At 33.7% G+C, this 24,605-nt stretch overlaps 1 protein-coding gene across 4 annotated transcripts in view; it reads left to right on the plus strand.

Annotated features, from left to right (window-relative positions):
- The window catches only part of BRD10 (bromodomain containing 10), a 105,450-nt gene that overhangs the window by 63,084 nt on the left and 17,761 nt on the right, over positions 1-24,605 (plus strand). For 3 of the 4 annotated variants that reach the window (XM_082404320.1, XM_082404322.1, XM_082404323.1), the window contains 2 exons: positions 2,550-2,629; positions 17,435-17,524. In XM_082404320.1, the coding sequence (XP_082260446.1) occupies positions 2,550-2,629; positions 17,435-17,524 (170 nt within the window). The remainder of the gene's footprint in view (positions 1-2,549; positions 2,630-17,434; positions 17,525-24,605) is intronic. The other variant, XM_082404321.1, reaches the window with a different exon arrangement.

A 24,605-nucleotide genomic window follows, 5' to 3' on the forward strand; every position in this document is an offset into this window, starting at 1 on the left:
TTGTTTAAACTTTTACCACAACTTAGCTAAGGCACATGAGAGCAACAGCTAACATTTATTGGTGATTTACCATGTGCCTAGCAGTAGTCTAAGCTCTTAAGGTGTTTTAACTCGTTTAATTCTCACAACATGGGTGATATCGTTATCCCTATTTTAGAGATGATGAAACTTCACAAGGAAATAAAATAATTTGCTCAAGGTCTTGCAGCTAGTAGGTGGTTAGAACTGATATTCCAACCCAGGTAGTTTAGTTCCAAAACTCAAGCTTAAAACTACTGCACAGTACTACTTCTAGTTACTTAATAACATTTAAGTATCTTACTGACATGATGAAAGGAGATGCCTAGTAACCACCTCAGCTGCTTAATTTACTTAATTTACAGTCAAACAGAGTGACTGTTAGAGTTAACTGAGAATTTAGTACCTAAGTTTAGTGCCTGTGTCAACAATATGAAATTAATTGGGAATATCAAGAGTGACCTCTGTTGTGCTTATAAATAAATAAATACAAAATCAAATTATTTTTTAAAAAGCTAGTTAGAGGAGTGCTGAGGGGTTGGGGAATAGGAATGAGGAAGGATTTCATTTCCTTCCAATTGCTGTCTTAGGTCAGCAAGCAGTTAAATCTTTTCCCATGAACTTTCAAGAATAGTAAAGGTAGCATATAGAGGAAAGGCATTTTGGTGTTCAGATTTATCAGTCCCCTTGAGAGGTACCTATTGCATCCAGTTTAGAAATCAGTAACTAGCTGTATTATAGAGATACCAAGAATTTAATCACTTCTCCTTGAATATTGCTAAAGCAGCCACCCACCCACTTGTTTTTGTATGAGTTTAGTTCTAGTGTAGGTACTGTGTGAGCACATAAGCAAATAACAGTGATAAAAGAAATATACATTAGTTTTTTTAAATTAATTTATTTATTTTTGGTTGTGTTGGGTCTCTGTTGCTGCATGCGGGCTTTTTCTAGTTGCGGCGAGCAGGCGCTACTCTTCATTGTGGTGCACAGGCTTCTCATTGCAATGGCTTCTCTTCTTGCGGAGCATGGGCTATAGGCGCATGGTCTTCAGTCGTTGTGGCTCGCGGGCTTAGTTGCTCCGCGGCATGTGGGATCTTCGCGGACCAGGGCTCGAACCCATGTCCCCTGCATTGGCAGGTGTATTCTTAACCACTGCACCACCAGGGAAGTCCCTACATTAGGTTTTTTAATTTAATTAAAAGCGAATGTCAAATAACAGATTGTTACCTAGTAGAACAAAACACTAAAACCCATGTGAATCTCAGCAACTGAAAATTTGCAGTAGTTCAAGTATGGTGTACTTGCATTTTATTGAGTCAAAGTTAGAAATGACCCAAATTACAGTTCTGTGATATGATTAAAAGAGAAAAACAGAAGAAAATACAATTATATTGTAAACTGGAATTGCGCTTATGAGTTGAATAAAATGTTGCAATAAAATTAACTGTTTTCATTCAAGAAGATCACATCTGTGCAGGAAAACATTTAGTAAAGAACAATAGGGCTTATGTAGTATAGCAAAGTTGCTTTCGGTACTTAGTCGTTTTCTCTTTTGAAAAAAAAGTAAATTTTAAGATGACTTTAGCCTACAAATGATTGTGAACTAAAATTAACTTTTAAGTATTTCTAATTAATTTTTTATTCCCTACATAGATTGTAAACTCTTGGAGGACAGGGTTTCCATTTTATAATTTTTTGTTGTCCCCATAAATTGTACTGTATCTCATGTTTGTTGAATAAATAACAATTTATTAATTGATTTTGCTGATTGCAAATGGGGGGAAAAACATTTACTTGAATATGTTCCTTACTGGAAAATAGAGGTTATATGTATGTACATATTTCTTTTGTCTGGTTAAATACATGTTTTAGATTATATGTACTTTATGCTCAAATAGATTTCTTTAAGAATGTGGATTTATTTTTCCTGGTGATTTCTGATTGCACAAATGACTAGGTGCACTTCAAAGGGAGATGTTTACCTTGTTTTAAAACTGGTTATTGAATACTGCCAACGGTAGCCCATTAGGTGAGTGCAGAACTAAAGGGATAGAAGGAAAACCCTGTTTTCTAAGCTACTGAGAGGATTTTCACATTAGGTTGAATAAAGACCATAGTCTTCAGAGTATAGTTCTATGCAAGTTCCTGACTACAGAAGTCATTGTTAAAGGTAAGGTTTTTTCTTATGTAACCTCATTTTAAGTTGTGAATTAGATTTTAACTAAGCAGTAGTAATGTGACTTTTTTGCCAAATCTTACTGTAATAAATTCTGGTACTGTGCAACACATTGGAGATTATAATAGTTTGGTTCTTATAAAAAGAAAACACCATTTGTTAATATGTCTGTTACAGGTAGTTATAGTTTAATGTTTGCTTTTGCTGGGGCTTGTTTTGATTCATCATTTTTATTTGACTCACTAGAAGCCATCTGTTAGTTATAATTTAACTTTCAAGGTTCTATGTAATTTGGTTTTTGTTAATGAAGTGCTATAAACAGCATTATGAAGCTTTTCTCTTTTAATCTTGAAAGGAAAAAAATCCATATCTAAAAAAGCAATCACAAAGAAGAGGAAAACTGTCACAAAGTCACCTACTGTACCAGAATTTCAGGTAAATGTTTCAATTTTGTCTCAGTATTTTTTAGTTTAATTTTGTTTGTTTCAGTGTTTATATTGTTCCTCAAGAGATTGGCTAAATTCCGCCATAACACACAATACTTTTAATGAGATGTTTCCAACTATGACTTTTTCCCTGCAAGTGTAGACATAGCTAAAATTTAATCTGCTAGTATTTCAAAAATTTTTACCTCTCTTTTTGTCTCTTGATAGTCAAAGATCTCTGTGGTTTTCTGTACACTATACTGTTTTGTAGAAGTAGTTTAATAGAAATATATATATATGTATCAAGTAAATGTGTAGATGAAAGTCTTCCAAGAACTAACTATAATTTTTACGTGGTAGCATTGTGTAGGTAATCCATTTTATTTTCTTTTATTTGGGCACTATCAAAATAGTAGACTTATTAACTTAAAAAACAAAACTTTTAACACAGCTATATATGAACTTCAGAGAGAATATTAAGTAAAAGTTAATTGAATGGTTTTTTTTTGTTGTTTTTTTTTTTTTCAGCTAACATTGATTTTGTGTTTCCTTTTAGTGTATTTAGTCAGCCTAAGCAGAGACATCTTTCTTTCTTTTTTTTTTTTTTTTAATTTTTATTTATTTATTTATTTATTTATTTATTTTTGGCTGTGTTGGGTCTCCGTTTCTGTGCGAGGGCTTTCCCTTGTTGCGGCAAGTGGGGGCCACTCTTCATCGCCGTGCGTGGGCCTCTCCCTATCACGGCCTCTCTTGTTGCGGAGCACAGGCTCCAGACGCGCAGGCTCAGTGATTGTGGCTCACGGGCCTAGTTGCTCCGCGGCATGTGGGATCTTCCCAGACCAGGGCTCGAACCCGTGTCCCCTGCATTGGCAGGCAGATTCTCAACCACTGCGCCACCAGGGAAGCCCTGAATGGTTTTTTAAACCTTTCTGCAAAAAGAAAAAAGTACTTGTATGTACTGCTGTCTGATTATGTGAAGAGTTTTCTGTTTGTAGCTGATACTAGAATAAGCAGAGAAGTTCACCCTAGTTAAATAATACTTTTATTTTCTACTTTATAAAAGATGAGTTTCTACAACAAATGACTATTTCTTTAAAATTTTTCTTTGTATTAACATGTCCAATCTATTTCTGGTTTAGGTTATAAAATTAACACTTAATTGCCAAAAAAAAAGTGATGTTAAAATGAATTTCTGTGAATCTCAACTAAAGAAGAAAGTAAAGGAGTAATAACTATGAAAATATTGATAATATGTAATGTGAGTTTAACAGTTACCTATGTCCAAAAGTGTAGACACTTCTTTTTTTCAGTAAAAATTCTATTTTGGAAGTGTTTTTTATGGAAGCTACTAATTGGTAAAATTTAATACTTTTAAATGAACAGTAAAAGAAAATAGACATATTTTTCTTTTAGTATTTTAGAATATTTTTCATGACATCCTTAGGGTGAATTACAACCATTTCTACAAAATCCTTTTATATAAAGTAACCTTGGTTCCAGCATATTCAGTTAAAAACAAAAAAGTGTATTTACTGTTTACTTAGAGGCCTTTCTACTATTGCTTGTGTGTGTTATTTAATGCTATAATAGTATATTGTCATTCATTCTTCCACTGATTTCATGCTAGCCTTTGCTATTTCTCCCACTCAGTTTTTTCCTTATTCCCTCAAAGTATTCATCCTGGCAGTATGGATCTCAGAACAGGTCTGGTCCACTGTTGATATTCGCCTTCATCCCTGTATTAATGGATGGATTTTTATATGTAATAAGTGGCACAGACAGCATAGACAGTTTTTGTTTTGTTCTGTTTTTTTAATTTCAGGTGGTATTCATTAGTGAGGCATGAAATCAACTTAGTGGATTGCATGACCAGCATTTCTTTTTTAAGCTAACAAAGTTAAAATAGAAAAGAAATTTTAAGAGTGTTTCAAATATAATAAGGGTAATATTGTTTCATAAAACTTTGGTTTCCATTGTGTGTGTTTACTGACATGCAGTGTAAAATGTATTTTTGACCATGGGTTGGGGGCAAAAAAGTATGAAAAACACTGTCTTAAGTGATGTTTTTAGTTAGTTACCGACCATTTGCTTACCACTCAGAAACTTAAGGTCAAAAGTACATGTTTTTCTAGATTGAACTGTTTAAAGTGCTCTTCCTGGTTCTTAAGGTGTCCTAGAAAGAAGGCGGGGTTGGGGGTGAGAGAGGGGTGTGTGTGTGTGTGTGTTTGGCTAGGGTTGGGAAATAGACTTATGAGAACAGTGGTTCTTATGCCTGGTTTACAATTTAAATACCGTGGTATTACTGAGAAAGAAAATTGACAGCTATTTCCCAGGAAATAGGTCATTTGCTTCAAATAAGCAAAGAATAGGACATAGTATTAGTCACTAGTAAACTTTATTGTTACATGCAAAACTTATAGTTTTGCCTCTCGTAATAATTCTATGTAGTTTGTTTCTTTAATTATTTGAAAGACTCCTACGCATAAGAAGACTGGTTATTATATAACAAAGAACTGAATTTATTTCCTTCTCAAAAGCTCTAGCAATATGACATTTAGCACCTCAGAAACATATCCAGGAATTAAATTGTGTGAAATGTTCTTTGTTGTTGTTGTTGTTGTTGTTGTTGTATTTAAGTTCTGGTGAATTAAAAAAGTGAATCCTGTTTTGACCTCAGCTACTTTTTAATTTGATAGTGGTTGTTGACTTTTTTAAAACTAGATCAAACCTATAAGCCTGTTTGCTTCAGGAAGAATCCGTGTTTATTTATATACACAACTAAAATATCTATACCTCAGTGTAAAAAAATAATCATCCCACCCCTATTTAAAGTATACACTGTAAGCAGTCAAAGACCTATTGTATTTATATTTGTGTATATATTATAATGGGACTAACCATATCTGTACCAGTTTTTCCTAGGAGTTACATCAGTGGTTCTCAAACTTTAAATAGTATAAAAATAATCTGATACTTTTATTAAAAATGAAAAATCCTGGGTTTCATCCTCTAAGGGTCCATCCTTGATTCAGTGGGTCTAGGTGGATATCAGTAATCTGGATAGTGCTTAAGCATATGGATTCTGGAACTAGGCTACTTGGGTTTGAATGCCATCTTAGCCCTAACTTGATAACCTTAGGTAAGTTACTTAACCGCTCAAAGCTTCCAATTCCTCATCTGTACAATGGAATAATAATAGTTCCCACCTCACAGGATTGTTGTGAGGATTAAATGATAGAACTTACTGTTTTATTATCTTATTTATTTTTTCAAATAAGCATGCAAGATGCTTTAGACAAAAAATACTGTGTTTATGAGTAGGAAAATCAATTAAGAGTTGGTTTAAGAGCATCTATTACTGACCTTTACCACTTTTTCCAGGAACTTAAGACCTTGAAATAAGTCTCAGATTTGGTCATATTTTATAAATCATGAAATTTCATCATTAAGCCTACAAGTATTTGAAAAGTGAAAAACTGGGTAATATTATTTGCATCATTGTGTTTTATTAGAGGGAAAACCTATGCTTAGCCCTCCCTACTCTAGCGTTATGTCGGGTTATACATTTGGCATATAGGGGAACTCGTCATGTTTTTTTACTTAGCAATAATTGCAAAAAGTTAGAAAATATTTTTATTTTTAGTCTTTAGCATGTTGGTGATATAAGCTTTTATGTCAAATTTAACAGTTACTGATTACTTTGTTAAACTGACTAAATTATTTTTTGTTTTTCTGTGTTTTATAATGTAAGATTTTTACATTGAAAAGTGAATATTGATTTCCTTAATAAAGTTAACTTTTACCCAGAAGCCTTTTAATTTGTTTAATATTTGAGAGAGAAATCTAATATTATATGAATTCTCTTTTTGTACACAGTTATAACAGAGTCATAGAAAGTATTCTTTATATATATATATTTTTTAACATCTTTATTGGAGTATAATTGCTTTACAGTGGTGTGTTAGTTTCTGCTTTATATCAAAGTGAATCAGCTATACATACACATATATCCCCATATCTCCTCCCTCTTGCGTCTCCCTCCCACCCTCCCTATCCCACCCCTCGAGGTGGTCACAAAGCACTGAGCTGATCTCCCTGTGCTATGTGGCTGCTTCCCACTAGCTATCTTTTTTACATTTGATAGTGTATATATGTCCATGCCACTCTCTCAGTTCTTCCCAGCTTACCCTTCCCCATCCCCATGTCCTCAAGTCCATTCTCTACTTCTGCGACTTTATTCCTGTCCTGGCCCTAGGTTCTTCAGAACCATTTTTTTCTTTTAGATTCCAAACATATGTGTTAGCATACAGTATTTGTTTTTCTCTTTCTGACTTAGTTCACTCTGTATGACAGACTCTAGGTCCATCCACCTCACTACAAACAACTCAATTTCGTTTCCTTTTATGGCTGAGTAATATTCCATTGTATATATGTGCCACATCTTCTTTATCCATTCATCTGTGGATGGACACTTAGGTTGCTTCCATGTCCTGGCTATTGTAAATAGAGCTGCAGTGAACATTGTGGTACATGACTCTTTTTGAATTATGGTTTCTCAGGGTACATGCCCAGTAGTGGGATTGCTGGGTCATATGGTAATTATGTTTTCAGTTTTTTAAGGAACCTCCATACTGTTCTCCATAGTGACTGTATCAATTTACATTCCCACCAACAGTGCAAGACAGTTCCCTCTACTCCACACCCTTTCCAGCAGTTGTTGTTTGTAGATTTTTTGGTGATGGCCATTCTGACTGGTTGGTGTGAGGTGATACCTCATTGTAGTTTTGATTTGCACTTCTCTAATGATTAGTGATGTTGAGCATCTTTTCATATGTTTGTTGGCAATCTGTATATCTTCTTTGGAGAAATGTCTGTTTAGGTCTTCTGCCCATTTTTGGATTGGGTTGTTTGTTTTTTTGATATTAAGTTGCATGAGCTGCTTGTATATTTTGGAGATTAATCCTTTGTCAGTTGCTTCATTTGCAAATATTTTCAATCATTCTGAGGGTTGTCTTTTTATCTTGTTTATGTTTTCCTTTGCTGTGCAAAAGCTTTTAAGTTTTATTAGGTCCCATTTGTTTATTATTGTTTTTATTTCCATCTCTCTAGGAGGTGGGTCAGAAAGGATCTTGCTGTGATTTATGTCATAGAGTGTTCTGCCTATGTTTTCCTCTAAGAGTTTTATAGTGTCTGGCCTTACATTTAGGTCTTTAATCCATTTTGAGTTTATTTTTGTGTATGGTGTTAGGGTATGTTCTAATTTCATTCTTTTACATGTAGCTGTCCAATTTTCCCAGCACCACTTATTGAAGAGGCTGTCTTTTCTCCACTCTATATTCTTGCCTCCTTTATCAAAGGTGAGGTGACCATATATGCGTGGGTTTCTCTCTGGGCTTTCTATCCTGTTCCATTGATCTATATTTCTGTTTTTGTGCCAGTACCATACTGTCTTGATTACTGTAGCTTTGTAGTATCGTCTGAAGTCAGGGAGCCTGATTCCTCCAGCCCCATTTTTCTTTCTCAAGATTGCTTTGGCTATTCGGGGTCTTTTGTGTTTCCGTACAAATTGAGAAGTTTTTTGTTCTAGTTCTGTGAAAAATGTCATTGGTAGTTTGATAGGGATTGCATTGAATCTGTAGATTGCTTTGGGTAATATAGTCATTTTCACAATGTTGATTCTTCCAATCCAAGAACATGGTATATCTCTCCATCTGTTTGTATCATCTTTAATTTCTTTCATCAGTGTCTTATAGTCTTCTGCATGCAGGTCTTTTGTCTCCTTAGGTAGGTTTATTACCAGGTATTTTATTCTTTTTGTTGCAGTGGTAAATGGGAGTGTTTCCATAATTTTTCTTCAGATTTTTCATCATTAGTGTATAGGAATGCAAGAGATTTCTGTGCATTAACTTTGTGTCCTGGAAAAAAATAAATAAATAAATAAATAACACTTAACTTGCAACAACAACAAAAAATTTGTATGCTGCTACTTTACCAAATTCATTGATTAGCTCTAGTAGTTTTCTGGTAGCGTCTTTAGCATTCTCTGTGTATAGTGTCATGTCATCTGCCAACAGTGACAGCTTTACTTCTTCTTTTCTGATTTGGATTCCTTTTATTTCTTTTTCTTCTCTGATTACTGTGGCTAAAACTTCCAAAACTGTGTTGAATAACAGTGGTGAGAGTGGGCAGCCTTCTCTTGTTCCTGATCTTAGAGGAAATGGTTTCAGTTTTTCACCATTGAGAACGATGCTGGCTGTGGGTTTGTCATATCTGGCCTTTATTATGTTGAGGTAAGTTCCCTCTATGCCTACTTTCTGGAGGGTTTTTATCATAAATGGGTGTTGAATTTTGTCAAAAGCTTTTTCTGCATCTATTGAGATGATCATATGGTTTTTCTCCTTCAGTTTGTTAATATGGTTTATCACATTGATTTGCGTATATTGAACAATCTTTGCATTCCTGGGATAAACCCCACTTGATCATGGTGTATGATCCTTTTAATGTGCTGTTGTTTTCTGTTTGCTAGTATTTTGTTGAGGATTTTTGCATCTATGTTCATCAGTGATATTGGCCTGTAGTTTTCTTTCTTTGTGACATCTTTGTCTGGTTTTAGTATCAGGGTGATGGTGGCCTCGTAGAATGAGTTTGGGAGTGTTCCTGCCTCTGCTATATTTTGGAAGAGTTTGAGAAGGGTAGATGTTAACTCTTCTCTAAATGTTTGATGGAATTCGCCTGTGAAGCCATCTGGTCCTGGGCTTTTGTTTGTTGGAAGATTTTTAATCACAGTCTCAATTTCAGTGCTTGTGATTGGTCTGTTTATATTTTCTATTTCTTCCTGGTTCAGTCTCAGAAGGTTGTGCTTTTCTAAGAATTTGTCCATTTCTTCTAGGTTGTCCATTTTATTGGCATAGAGTTGCTTGTAGTAATCTCTCATGATCCTTTGTATTTCTGCAGTGTCAGTTGTTACTTCCCCTTTTTCATTTCCCATTCTATTGATTTGAGTCTTCTCCCTTTTTTTCTTGATGAGTCTGGCTAGTGGTTTATCAATTTTGTTTATCTTCTCAAAGAACCAGCTTTTAGTTTTATTGATCTTTGCTATCATTTCCTTAATTTCTTTTTCATTTATTTCTGATCTGATCTTTATGGTTTCTTTCCTTCTGCTAACTTTGGGGTTTTTTTGTTCTTCTTTCTCTAATTGCTTTAGATGGAAGGTTAGGTTGTTTATTTGATATTTTTCTTGTTTCTTGAGGGAGGATCGTATTGCTATAAACTTCCCTCTTAGGACTGCTTTTGCTGCATCCCATAGGTTTTGGGTTGTCGTGTTTTCATTGTCATTTGTTTCTAGGTATTTTTTGATTTCCTCTTTGATTTCTTCAGTGATCTCTTGGTTATTTAGTAGTGTATTGTTTAGCTTCCATGTGTTTGTATTTTTTACAGATCTTTTCCTGTAATTGATATCTAGTCTCATAGCGTTGTGGTCGGAAAAGATACTTGATACAATTTCAATTATCTTAAATTTAGCAAGGTTCTATTTGTGACCCAAGATGTGATCTATCCTGGAGAATGTTCCATGAGCACTTGAAAAGAAAGTGTAATCTGCTCTTTTTGGATGGAATGTCCTATAGATATCAGTTAAGTCCATCTTGTTTAATGTATTGTTTAAAGCTTGTGTTTCCTTATTTATTTTCATTTTGGATGATCAGTCCATTGGTGAAAGTGGGGTGTTAAAGTCCCCTGTTATGATTGTGTTACTGCCAATTTCCTCTTTTATGGCTGTTAGCATTTGCCTTATGTATTGAGGTGCTCCTATGTTGGGTGCATAAATATTTACAATTGTTATATCTTCTTCTTGGATTGATCCCTTGATCATTCTGTAGTGTCCTTCTTTGTCTCTTGTAATAGCCTTTATTTTACAGTCTATTTTGTCTGATATGAGACTTGCTACTCCAGCTTTCTTTTGACTTCCATTTGCATGGAATATCTTTTTCTGTCCCCTCACTTTCAGTCTGTATGTGTCCCTAGGCCTGAAGTGGGTCTCTTGTATACAGCATATATATGGGTCTTGTTTTTGTATCCATTCAGCCAGTCTCTGTCTGTTGGTGGGAGCATTTAATCTATTTACATTTAAAGTAGTTATCAATATGTATGTTCCTTTTACCATTTTCTTAATTGTTTTGGGTTTGTTATTGTAGGTCTTTTCCTTCTCTTGTGTTTCCTGCCTAGAGAAGTTCCTTTAGCATTTGTTGTAAAGCTGGTTTGGTGATGCTGAATTCTCTTAGCTTTTGCTCATCTGTAAAGGTTTTTTTTTTTTATTAACATCTTTATTGGAGTATAATTGCTTTACAATGGTGTGTTAGTTTCTGCTTTATAACAAAGTGAATCAGTTTTACATATACATATGTTCCCATATCTCTTCCCTCTTGTGTCTCCCTCCCTCCCACCCTCCATAGCGCCCCCCTCTAGGTGGTCACAAACCACCGAGCTGATCTCCCTGTGCCATGAGGCTGATTTCTCCGTCAAATCTGAATGAGATCCTTGCTGGGTAGAGTAATCTTGGTTGTAGATTTTTCCCTTTCATCACTTTAAATATGTCCTGCCGCTTGCTCTGGCTTGCAGAGTTTCTGCTGGAAGATCTGCTGTTAACCTCATGGGGATTCCCTTGTATGTTAATTATTGCTTTTCCCTTGCTGCTTTTAATATTTTTCTTTGTATTTAATTTTTGATAGTTTGATTAATATGTGTCTTGGAGTGTTTCTCCTTTCATTTATCCTGTATGGGACTCTCTGTGCTTCCTGGACTTTACTGACTACTTCCTTTCCCATATTGGGGAATTTTTCCACTATAATCTCTTCAAATATTTTCTCAGTCCCTTTCTTTTTCTCTTCTTCTGGGACCCCTATAATTCGAATGTTGGTGCGTTTAATGTTGTCCCAGAGGTCTCTGAGACTGTCCTCAATTCTTTTCATTCTTTTTTCTTTATTCTGCTCTGCGGTAGTTATTTCCGCTATTTTATCTTCCAGGTCACTTATCTGTTCTTCTGCCTCAGTTATTCTGCTATTGATTCCTTCTAGAGAATTCTTAATTTCATTTATTGTGTTGTTCATCATTGTTTGTTTGCTCTTTAGTTCTTCTGGGTCCTTGTTAAACGTTTCTTGTATTTTCTCCATCCTATTTCCAAGATTTTGGATCATCTTTATTATCATTACTCTGAATTCTTTTTCAGGTAGACTGCCTGTTTCTTCTTCATTTGTTTGGTCGGGTGGGTTTTTACCTTGCTGCTTCATCTGCTGTGTGTTTCTCTGTCTTCTCATTTTGCTTAACTTACTGTGTTTGGGTTCTCCTTTTCACAGGCTGCAGCTTCATAGTTCCCATTGTTTTTGGTGTCTGCCCCCAGTGGCTAAGGTTGGTTCAGTGGGTTATGTAGGCTTCCTGGTGGAGGGGATTAGTGCCTGTGTTCTGGTGGATGAGGCTGGATCATGTCTTTCTGGTGGGCAGGACCACGTCAGGTGGTGTGTTTTGGGGGTGTCTGTGACCTTATTATGAATTTAGGCAGCCTCTCTGCTAATGGGTGGGGTTTTGTTCCTGTCTTGCTAGTTGTTTGGCAGAGGGTGTCCAGCACTGTAGCTTGCTGGTTGTTGAATGGAGCTAGGTCTTAGCGTTGAGATGGAGATCTCTGGAAGCACTTTTGCCATTTGATATTACGTGGAGCTGGGAGGTCTCTGGTGGACCAGTGTCCTGAACTCAGCTCTCTCACCTCAGAGGCACAGGCCTGACACCCGGCCGGAGCACCAAGACCCTGTCAGCCACACGGCTCAGAAGAAAAGGGAGAAAAAGAAAAAGAAAGGAAAATAATAATAAAATAAAATAAAGTTGTTAAAATTTTTTTAAATTATTAAAAATAAAGAATTAAAAAGTCATAAAAAAAGAGAGAGCAACCAAACCAATAAACAAATCCACCGATGATAACAAGCGCTAAAAACTATACTAAGAAAAAAAAAAAAAAAGGACAGACAGAACACTAGGACAAATGGTAAAAAGCAAAGCTATACAGACAAAAATCACACAAAAGCATACACATGCACACTCACAAAAAGAGAAAAAGGATAAAAAAATATTTATCTTTTGGGAAGTCTGAGGTCTTCTGCCAGCATTTAGTAGGTGTTCTGTAGGATTTGTTCCATATGTAGATGTATTTCTGATGTATTTGGGGGGAGGAAGGTGATCTCCACGTCTTACTCCTCTGCCATTTTGAAGGTCCCAGAAAGTATTCTTAAAGCTTAGTTTGTCAAGTCTCAATAAGATAAGTCTTTAAAATAATTTAAAAGCCTTAGTTACCATGACTCTGCTTTTTGTTGGTAATCAAAATCTTTCATGTCATGTGTACTTGTTCCTATTCCATATGTGTGATTTATTCAAAAGGCTCCTTTGCAGAGGAAATCCAGAATCCAGCTGTTGATTAAGACTTACATAGTAGTAGTATTTTTAAACATAAGCGTAAACTCACTGATCCAACATACCTCTGAAAAAGCTCTATTTCTCCATTTAACCAAGGGAGAAACTAAGGGATATGAAATAAAGTACTATCTTCAATGTGACAAATTGGGACCAAAATTAAAATTAGAGTTTGACTGCTTCACTGAGTTAAGGACCTTTTGATTGTATTGTTATTTTGAATTGCTACCTTTTTTCTTTAAAAATATTTTTCTTTACACATCCTTATCCTTCTCATTTGTTCTTCATGCATGTGAAATGTATCCTAATAAAATGAGTATTTTCAACTTCAGCTTTTTGTTTCACTTTTAACATCATGGGGTTTTACTTTCCCCTTAAAATTTTTTCCATTTTTATATATAGTACATTGAGAGAAACATCAGGTTTTAATCATATCATATAGTGGTATAAAAATGTTTTAACTTGTTAATCATACTTGTCATGTCACACATGATATCTTCATTTGCAGGTTTTGAAGTAGTCATTATTGCTGATATGATGATCATAGAAGTGAGAAGGAATTTTCCTGTCCTCATAGTTTTAACAGATGTTAATATAATTTTATTTTAAATATAATATAGATTTTGAATTTACACGATGCATTTATTGTTTTACTTACAATTTTTTAAATAAATTATTGGAGTGTTTTATTAGAATGGTAGTAAATGTGATCCATTTTATTTGGACCTGTTCATTTTGACTTTGCATTGTTTTCCCTTTGCTTTTTAATGTAATTACTATATTCTTTTACTTTTGTATGCTACCTTACTTGTGTCCTTTTTGGAATCAATAAAGTAAACACCTCTCAAACCTATTGAGTTTATACCCAAAGGGCATAATATCTAGCTTGAAGTAGTGATGAAATAAGAAATAATTTACTTTGTAATTTTTCTGAGATATGGTCATGGAGTTCTTTCAATCTCTACAGGACCTCCCCTCCCCCACTGTATACACACACTTCTGCTTCTTGAGTTGGAGAGAGGGCCTTTTAATATTTACCATTTAATAGGAGTGAAAGCTTAGGTATAATTTAATTCCTAAAACTATAATACATGTTCAATTATTGTTAGTTTTTTTGTTTTATTTTGTTTAGAGGGAACCCTTAAAGAATATGATCTAGTAGGAGGAGGAGGAGTCCTAGGTTCCATGGTTTTCTCTATGAGTGTGTCATCTTAGGTTACTTTATCTCTGTTAATTTTAACTAGCCTGTATATGAATTGGAGATACACCTTTTTAGCCTTTGGCAAGGTTTGGACCAAATTACATTTTTTGGGCGGTTCCTTTCAGCTCTAAGATTTATGATTTTGTGACTCTCTCATGGGTTGCATCAAGTGAAAGGTTAATTTGAGGGAGAGTGTGACATCCTTGAAGATGTACTTCTTGGGGGATAAAACTCTTCTTCTAACCTCTGCAGTATGACTGAAAACCTTCTCTTGTGAGTGTTGGTAGTGTGACCTGACTGTAATCCAAGCTGCTATAGAGCTTTCCTTTTCACCCCTGGAAGCACCGAGCCTTAGATATTTTTTTCAAATTTAAGGTAATGAGGAGGTCTTAATAAGCTGTTTTGCTTTGTTCAGATAATGCATCTGTTCTCCTTATTGAAGTGAACATTTCTTATTGGATTGATTCTATTTTTAAAAGCACCATTTGAAAATGAATTGAGTTTAAAGGCCACACATATGCCTTACTTTGTAGAGAGAAGGAATAGAGTGTATATATGACAGAATTGGAAAAAATCAAATTATTTTTCCCTTGATATCAGTAATAAAATTAGAATTATGTTCCCATACAAGAATTTTCTAATACCTTAACTTGACTGTATATTTTGGGTATATATATTAGGTATTGCATATATATGTAGAGAGAGGTATATAAAGAGAGTATAAATTGTCATGTAGATATTAAGTCATTTTAAGATAACTTCAAAGTAAATATTGCTAAAAATATTTTGACCCTCAAATTCAACAAAATTTATGTTTGAGTCATGTCATTTAAGAAACATTTGTCTTATCATTGTGCATTTAATTCACTATTCCATCCCCTATTTGGAAATTAATCTTTTTGAATTTTCATATTCATTTAGCTCCATACTACCAGCATGTTTCCATAGCCATGCAGATTTGTAATTCATAATCATTTAGTACATTATTGCTTAAAAATGTGATCTTCAGACCATACCTGGGAACTTGTTAGAAATGCAGAATCCTATGTCCTGCTTCAGACCTACTAAATCAAAAACCTCCTATTAACAAGTTTCCCAGGTGATTCTTATGCACGTTAAAGTTTGAGAAGCACTGATGTAGTACAGCTTACTTATAGCTCTTAAGCTGTGGAAATCATTCCTGGTTTGACTTCAGAACTGTGGTATCTCTTCCCTTAAACGGGATATAAATATTTGCTTGCTAATTAAAAGATCTTAAATTTTTTAGGGTGTGTTCAGGTGTAGGGGTATATGTTTTCATTGTTACCATAAGTTTCTACAACGTACATGCAAAATGTACCCTTACTCCATGTGTAATGAGACAGCTGAGATGCAAGTGAAAATTCCTCTGAGCTTTGCCATATGTGCAAATGAGAAATCCATGGTGTGCTATTGACTAATACATCAAGTTCAGTGAAAAGGGTGTAACCATCTGCAAGCTCTGTGGCAAATTTGACATGGTAGTCATAATAGCAGATTATACAATGGGAAGTTTAGTTCCCATTGAGTACTTTCTAGAAACCTGGTGTAGGGCCAACGTGGTTCTGAGGCTTTACTGATATAACAGAAGTTGAAGACATTATCTAGTTCTAGAGGCACTTATATAATTAGCTAGTCCACTGCTTAACCATCAGCATTTCTTCCATAATTCTAGATTTGGCAAATGGAAATGTGTAGTGTGTAATAAATATCAGCTGCACTGTCCTACTACATCATTGCATACTGTTTTCTACTCTGAAATTATTTAATTTGGGTTACTTAAATACATATTTTCCCTGCTTTGTCAGTTCTGTGAGTTTGAAATTATGTAGATGTTTCTAATAATTGTTAATACTAAGTATAATTTATATTATCTGTGATAACTTTTTCTTTGTCTATTAGGTTGAACCACGTTGCCATTTTTGTAGATCAAAGGCATATCAGCAATTTCATATGGTTCAACTTAATGATAAAGAAAGTGTCAGTGCTCCTAGTCTCTCATTTTTGTTACACAGTCATGAGGAATGATCTTGTTGTAGCCTACTTTTGCTTTTGTTGTTTTTGTTTGTTTTCTTTTAAAAGAAAATATGCCTTTTAGGAAAACAACACCCTTACAAGAAATTAATGAATGTAAGAAACATGGGACTGATAAAAATTTAATGATGAATTAGTAGCTTTATAAGTATAGTGGGGGTTTTTTTCATTATCACACAGTATAAACATTACAAGATTTTCATTAATCTAAAACTTTTCCTCTATATGTGGTTGCAGTTCTCGTTTGGAAATCTTCTATTTCTTTTTCACGACAGATTTTTAAAAATATAAGCTTAAATTATTTTAGAAAAAAAAAGTAAAATGTATTGAACAAATCGGAAAAATTCAGTATAATTTTACAAGAACTAAAATGTAGTTACTAATATTTTTGTTATTGTTGCTGATACTTCACTGTTTAAATCTTTAGTAATTAAGCCAAACTAGTGTGATTATTAATTAATAATTAAAGACCAAGTGTTTTGGCCATTTGCCAGCATTACCAAGGTGAAATAAAATGAGCCACACAATTATGAAAGGAAATAGATGCTATCTCTGGAGATGGTTTTATTAAGGACTACTAAGAAGATCATATTAAGAATGTATACTTAATTACATTAACTTCTTTGAATATATTCATATAGTTGAAGTCCCTCTTTATTAGCAATCCCAACAGCAGTAATGCAATTTGTTAAATTGTATAGTTAGCAACCAAAGCAAAGGTAAAATGATAGTTCTCCAGGGGTGCATTTATTCATCTGTTAGGGGACTGCTTGATGAAGCATTTCTTAAAGGTGATTCAGTAACCTGTGAAATCTAGGGTGAGTTTCCAGATCTTTGTCATTCTGGGCTGAAAGTTAAGAATGTTAAAAAAAAAAAAAAAACCTGGATTATAAAGCAAACTGAAAGGTGGGGATGTGGGGTGAAAGCCTGAAGTTCATACATCATAACAAGTAAATATCTTTTAAAATATAAACTGCGGAGCTTTCTTTGCATTTTGCTGTTACAAAGACAAATAATTGTGAATTCAGTGTGTTAAAACAACTTCTGTTACCACATTTTGGGTGTTTTATATTATGTGTTATCAAGCTGTGTTTTTGTGTTTTATTTTAGCTTATTTGCACTAATCTTGATGAACTCAGGGAATTAATCACAAAAATCGAGAATGAACTCAAAGATCTGGAAAACAGTAGAAAAAAATCGGTAGGTGTTGATCCAAAAGTTCTATCTATTATTGTCAGCATTAAAATTTATTCCTGCTTTTTCCTAAAGCCTTTTTAAATCTTGTTGTCCTGAGTTACATAAAAATTTGCAATGAAAAATAGAAACATTGTTTCTTTTATTTCTCCTATGTGGTCTAGTTTTCATTTTTAATACACAAAAATGGTGCTGGGGCAAGTAAATTAATTTTGTTTGCCTGGTTTATATCAGGTATAGTTTTAGATATTTCCCAGTATACTGGTTGGTTGTTTTCTGACTGGTAGTTTTTTGGGTAGTGCTTACCTTATTATATATTATAATAATATAATTATTCTTAATTAATAATTATATGCTTTTAATGGAAGTTTATTGCTTAGTAACATAAAATTTCAATTAGCTCTGACATAAATAACATATGTAAATTGTTTAATCTTGCCCCAGATGTTTTTGATACATGCTTAACAATATGTCTTTTTTAAGAACCTTTATCAGCTGAAGGTCTTTTTTTAATTTTCACTATACTAAATTCACAATTAATCTTTACCTTCACTTTTTACTGTTCTTGAGAGACTAGAGTGTAAGGGGCATTATTTTAATTCACTCAACACTTGGTAAAACAATTATGTTATTTATTAAATCAGTAATACCCATTTAACTGACATTTATAATTGTGTTATAGATTTGAAACACAATTACATACCAATAAATAAATGGAGAAGGCTTTAAGCATTGAAAAAAAATCAATCACCATTAAAAAAAAAATCCCTTTGTTTTATGCCTTAGGAACGTCATGAAACCACTTTTAGGTCTTTGCTCAGAACCTGTTAATCTAGAATGATGTGTGATAATAAGGTTAGTGATACAGCAAGCTTCATTCATATCAGCAGATTTGTTAAAGTCATTTTATATGCTGTTCAGAAAGAACATATTGGTAGCATTCTGAAGGAAGGAAATTAAAGTACCATAAAAGTACAACCGTCTATGAGGTCGTTTAGTACAGAGGTAAAACAGCCTTAAGCATTTTGGAAGTCACTAATATGATGCCCCTGAGAGTATCGCTGTAATCTAAGAGATGGGATACTGTTCATACTGATAGCCATCAATTAAGAAGAAAACATGTTCAATACACATTGTGTACAATATATAATCTGAGAATGCAGAAAACTGTATATTTTACAATTATTTCCATTAAAAATGGTTTGAATCCTTATTAGACTGTGAGGGGTTTTTTGTTTTGTTTTGAGTATATCAGCAATCTCTTCATATGGAATGAACCCCAAGTGTTGTTTTAAAACTTATCTCTGTGATGTATTTCTCAAACTATATTAAAATATTTTTTCTTCAGCCAAAAGTGTTTTTTTTAATATATTTTATATGTATGCTCATAAAGGACTGATTCTATTCTTTAATAGGAAAGAATAGTCTTTTAATCCGGGTTTTATTTATAGTTTTTTTGCAGAAGCCATTTAGTCCATACTTCATGACTCTAAACAGAATTCTGTTAAGTAAATTTGCTAATTGGTTTTTATTAGCTGCAGTTAGACAATAACGTATGCATTTTAATTTGTTCCCATATTATGAATTAGAGTTTTCTTCTTAATGGATAGTTTTAAGCATAATTGGCTTATATACTTACTTATAGTATGTATTGTAAGAGAAAAAGACTTTTGCAAGCATCCTTGAGTTTTTCTGTAAAGCCTCACTTCCATTGGTGGTATGAGGTATAAACATATTGCCTTCCTTCACAGGAACAAGTACAAGAGTAAAAGAAAACATGAATTACAAATATTTGACTCTATAGTCCTTGGGGACATGTTTATCAGAAAATTTTAGGTTATGTATGGGTTTTAACTGATTAGATTTTATGTCTCTAAATTTTTAACTTGTCCATGACCCTTGATATTTGCATATTAGTTTTAAAATATGTTTTCTGCTCTTCAAGAAATAGAAATTCTTGGAACTGTACTTAGTGGGGATAATGTTATTGAGATTAACAGTATACAGGCTACTTTCCCCTTAAATTACCTGACTAAAAAACTGTTTTCATGAACAACTTATCTCAATCAATGAAATGGCCACACAGCATAAAGGAAATAATAGTAGAAGTTTGCATCTCAGTGCCATTCCTTATTTTTTTTACAAAAGCTGATACTGAGTGTGATAAATGTTAGTTGTAATAGTTCACTTTATTGAATTTTTATGTTAGTATTGGAGAATACCAGTTTATTTGTCTGTCATCATTTGGGAATAAGGGGTTCCACTTAACTGAATTTTCTAGGAAGCTGAAACCTAAACCTTCAGTACTAAAATTCTTCCTTTAATCATTTAATGAAAAAATTTCCCTGCCTCCTTTATACTGAACATAATTTAACACTTTTTTGATGACTCAGGGATCATTATGAATATCCATAATTGTACTGATACCCTAAAAATCTATTGATGTCAGTTACTCTAAACATTCACCAATAGGCCTTTAGATTATTTATTTTGAAGGTTTTTGTCTGCTTATTTTTTTGCTTTTGTTCTGTCTCTTCATTGTCAGCCTGTCATTTCTTATGTGTGTCCATGTACTCGCCCTAGCTGATATACTGTCGGTTACAAAGCAAGTATCCGTATTATTAGAATTAGGCTCATAGTAAGGACCTGAGGAATTTTACTAATGAAATATATGAACTTGGTAATAGTGATAGCCATTTTGCTTATTCCTTGCCTGGTGAGCTTCCTTCACTCTTGCCAGACAAACGAAATATTAATATTGATCTTCATGAGAGGATATCACTGTGAAAAATAGTGTTTAGAGTGAAAACAATTCTATTGGGTGGGCCAAAAAGTGCCTTCAGTTTTTTAAGTAAAAATAAAAGACACGGTTTTCATTTTCACCAAGAACTTTATTGAACAGCATATTCACCCTTTTGTTCCACTACCTTCAGGCAACTTCATAGTTCCTGAAAAACTTTTTATCTTTTTGAGCAAAGAACTGTTCCAGGTGCCTTTTACAGTCTTCTGGGGAATTGAAATATTTTCCATTAATAGAATTTCTTGAAGACCGAAATAAATGGAAATCTAAAGGTGCAATGTCTGGTGAATACGGCAGATGAATTAGAACTTCCCAGCCAAGCTGTAACAGTTTTGCCTGGTCATCAGAGAAACATGCAGTCCTGCGTTATCCTGATGGAAGATTATGCGTTTTCTGTTGACTAATTCTGGATGCTTTTCAGCGGAGTGCTGCTTTCACTTGGTGTAATTGGGAGCGGTACTTGTTGGAGTTAATTGTTTGGCTTTCCAGAATGAGTTCATAATAGAGGACTCCCTTCCAATCCCACTATATACACAACATCACCTTCTTTGGATGAAGACCGGCCTTTGGTGTGGTTGGCAGTGGTTCATTTTGCTTGCCCCACGATCTCTTCCTTTCCACTTTATTGTACAGTATCCACTTTTCATCGCAGGTCACAATTTGTTTTAAAAACGGAACGTTTTCATTACATTTCAGTAGAGAATCCCATGTAGAAATATGGTCAAGAAGGTTTTTTGCTTAACTTATGTGGAACCCAAACATCAAAACAATTCGCATAACCAAGCTGATGCAAATGATTTTCAATGCTTGATTTGGATATTTTAAGTATGTCAGCTATTTCCTGCGTAGTATAATGTTGATTGTTCTCAATTATTGTTTCAATTTGATCGCTACCAACTTCAACTGGTCTACCTGACTATGGAGCATCGTCCAGTGAAAAATCTCCAGCACGAAACTTTGCAAACCAGTTTTGACACGTTCGATCAGTCACAGCACCTTCTCCATACACTGCACAAATCTTTTTGTGCGTTTCAGTTGCATTTTTACCTTTCTTGAAATAATAAAGCATAATATGCTGAAAATGTTACTTTTTTCTTCCATCTTCAATATTAAAATGGCTGTCTTTTTTAAATGCACACTGATATGACAGCTGTCACATATAATCTAACAAAATTGTTTCAAATGAAGTTAAAGACAACTAAGTGCCACTAGAGCCATCTTACAGAAAAAATCAAACGAACCTTTTGGCCCACCCAATATTATTCATCATCAGCTTTCAGATCTACGATGGCTTCAGTAACAGGGAAGACATATTCCATATAAACATTTGGTTGTCACAAATGCCCTTACTAAAGATAGAAATTACATATGTGATAGAGGATTTAATGTGGATTCGTTTAAAAACCTGGCTGCTTTTGGGAGCTTCTCTGCAAGCCCTTTCTAGATAGTTTTTCCTACCAAAGCAACAAGGAAGAATTACCCCATTTCCTTATCCAGGTCAACATTCCATTAAAAAAGCTTTCTTAATCTCTTAGAGGTTTTGCCATTGAGCTACTCATTGTACTGGAAGATTTACAGTCTTTTAAAGTCTAGATTGTTTACTTATTCTTGCAAGACAACTAATTCTACTTATGATTTATAATGTGAGGAGAGAAAAAATGATTAATTTTCTGAGTTTGCTTTAGTTCATTTGATCCCATTACTTCATTTAACGGCTTATTCAAAGAGAACTCAACATCCTTTACGTCCTCCAGTGCTATACCAGACTTCTGACTGACATAAATAGAAGTACGTAGTTTGACAAAATCCTTTCATTTTGTCTATCTCATTATTATTTAGATCATAGGATTCTTTTAGTGCCCTAAAGGAGAAATCATGACATTTTATTGTTTTTATTTTTGTGGTTTTAGTCAAGAGAGAAAAATTGCATTTTGCTTAATTATTTGGAAAGTAGTCTTTTTAATTTAGGAAATTTATTAGTTTTCCAGAAAGATAGAGCTACGATATTGATAAATTTGCCTGATCCTATTGTATTTGAAATTTATTAGACATTTTTGCTGTCTAAATAATCAAACTTGTTAGATTTTTGTCAGGCTAATACAGAAGTGGTTATATTTCTGAATTTCTCATGTGACCCTTTTTTTCTTGCATTTGGTTAATTTCCTTATGTTTTATATCATAATTTAGATCTTCAAAGAGGTTTCAGTCTTTTTTCTTTGATAATGAAAAATCAGTATAGAGATAAGGAAAAGGGAACATTTGGCAAAAAAACAAAGTTATAAGAAAAGAAACCTTTTCTGGATTATGAAATGATAAATGATAGTCTTATCAATATAGATAAACTAAAATTTAAAATATAATACTCTATCTTTCTAATACACCTTTTAGCAGTTAAGCACCTCAACACTGAGCAAGTTTTAAGACAGACTTCAAATATTTCTGTATTTCATATTCAGTATGTAAGAAAAGCTATAAAACTGCCTGTACTCTTTGATCCTATAATCCTAATTGATATTTAACTTTTATTTTCCCCCATTTTTCACCCTACTCCCCTACCCCCCCAAAAAGTAATTTACACAATAGTGTGTTCAGCAGACTGTCTCTAATAGTAGAAATTTGAGAAAAGCCCATATGTCCAACAGTAGGGAGATGACTAACCAAGCAATAATATTAACACAGTGGTATATCATATGGCTAGTAAAATAAAATATTTGTAGATCATTGTTACTACATGGAAGTATTCATGAAATGTTAAACTTTTTAAACATCCAAAAAATATATGCATAATAATTACAGTATGTCAAAAGGCATGTTTAAGAGAATTAGAAAGGAATTTCAAGTCATGAATAAAATTAATCTATTATGTTCTTAAAATAATTTAAATTCATAATACAATAATAGCACTTATCTTGCCTAACCAAAGGCTGTGCATTAGCTAGATCAAACATTAGAGAAATCAGAAGCTTAGATCAGAGGTAGTGACACCCTAGTTTTTGGTCACAGAGTTTTGTAAAAGCCGGTGGTTATCAGTGAGTAATGATTCTGCCCACCCCACCCCTGCCCAGCGCTGCTATGAGACACTGGCAATGTCTGAAGACATTTTTGATTGACATAGTTGAAGAGGTGGTACTGGCACTTAATGGATAGAGGCCAGCCGTGCTGCTAAAAATATTCTACATTGTAATGATCCTACAGTGCACCTGACAGCCCCCCACAGCAAATAGTTATCTGTCCTCAGATGTCAGTTGTGCAGAGATTGCAGAACCCTGGCATATGCCTGTTTTTGATCAGGGCCCTAGTCTCTCATAATGAGTTGCTGCTGCCAGCTTATTATGGGGAGAAAACAAGTTGATGTTTTGACACTTAGGTAGAAATCAATGAAATCATATGCCAGATTCCATGATTGAGACCATTTTATCATATAATATATTTCTAATTAAGACTTGTATTTGATGGAACTTGTGAATGTCAGTATTAACCTTTACCCTTTATGATTTTCTCAGATTGTTAAAAGAATTCTTGACCTTAGCTTCAGATCCATCTCAGCTGTCTGCAATCCATTATGATTTATGGCTTCTTTTAAGTATGGTCACCATTTACCTTTTACCTTCATTATAGGAAATGAAGTTATAAATTGGTTGTATATGTATTTTCTTTGTTCATTTTTAAAAATATGATGGAAAACATTCTTAAAAAGTGAAGATATAGTAAGAAATAATACACAGGTAAATGGTAAAATATAGTCAAATTATGTATAAAACTTCACTTATATGAATTTATGTGAACCCCTAAATCATAGTTGCATATAGTAAAAGCTTGATATAAGGCAAAGAAATTATTATACATTAATCTTACTTTCTAACACCTGTAACAAAGAAATTTTACTCTATTATAATGTAGGATTATGGGATTTTTTCCCTCTTCTCTCCATATCCCATTTGCTCACGGTGAGACATGAAATCAAAATTATTTTATAGCCATCTATTTAGAGTAAAAAGTCTATTTTACTACAGTATAAGGAACTTTAGATACATTCAGAATCCTGAATATGCCCTAATTAACTTACTTAATGACTTTAGTTGTACCTATGGTTGCATCAATATCTAAATTGTCCTTTAATTAGTTTTATTTAAGTTTTTGGCAATTACATCATTGTGTATCTTGTTTTCTTACTCTAGATCTTTTGATATGGTTAACAAAACTGAAAACTAGCTCATCTGTGGGGGGAAAAACACTCTGTCTTTAAATTGTCATAGTTAAAGCTTTCAAAAAATTAAAATAACCTTT

Source organism: Balaenoptera borealis (genome assembly GCF_965194805.1).
Source record: "Balaenoptera borealis genome assembly, chromosome: 8".
Taxonomy (NCBI): domain Eukaryota; kingdom Metazoa; phylum Chordata; class Mammalia; order Artiodactyla; family Balaenopteridae; genus Balaenoptera; species Balaenoptera borealis.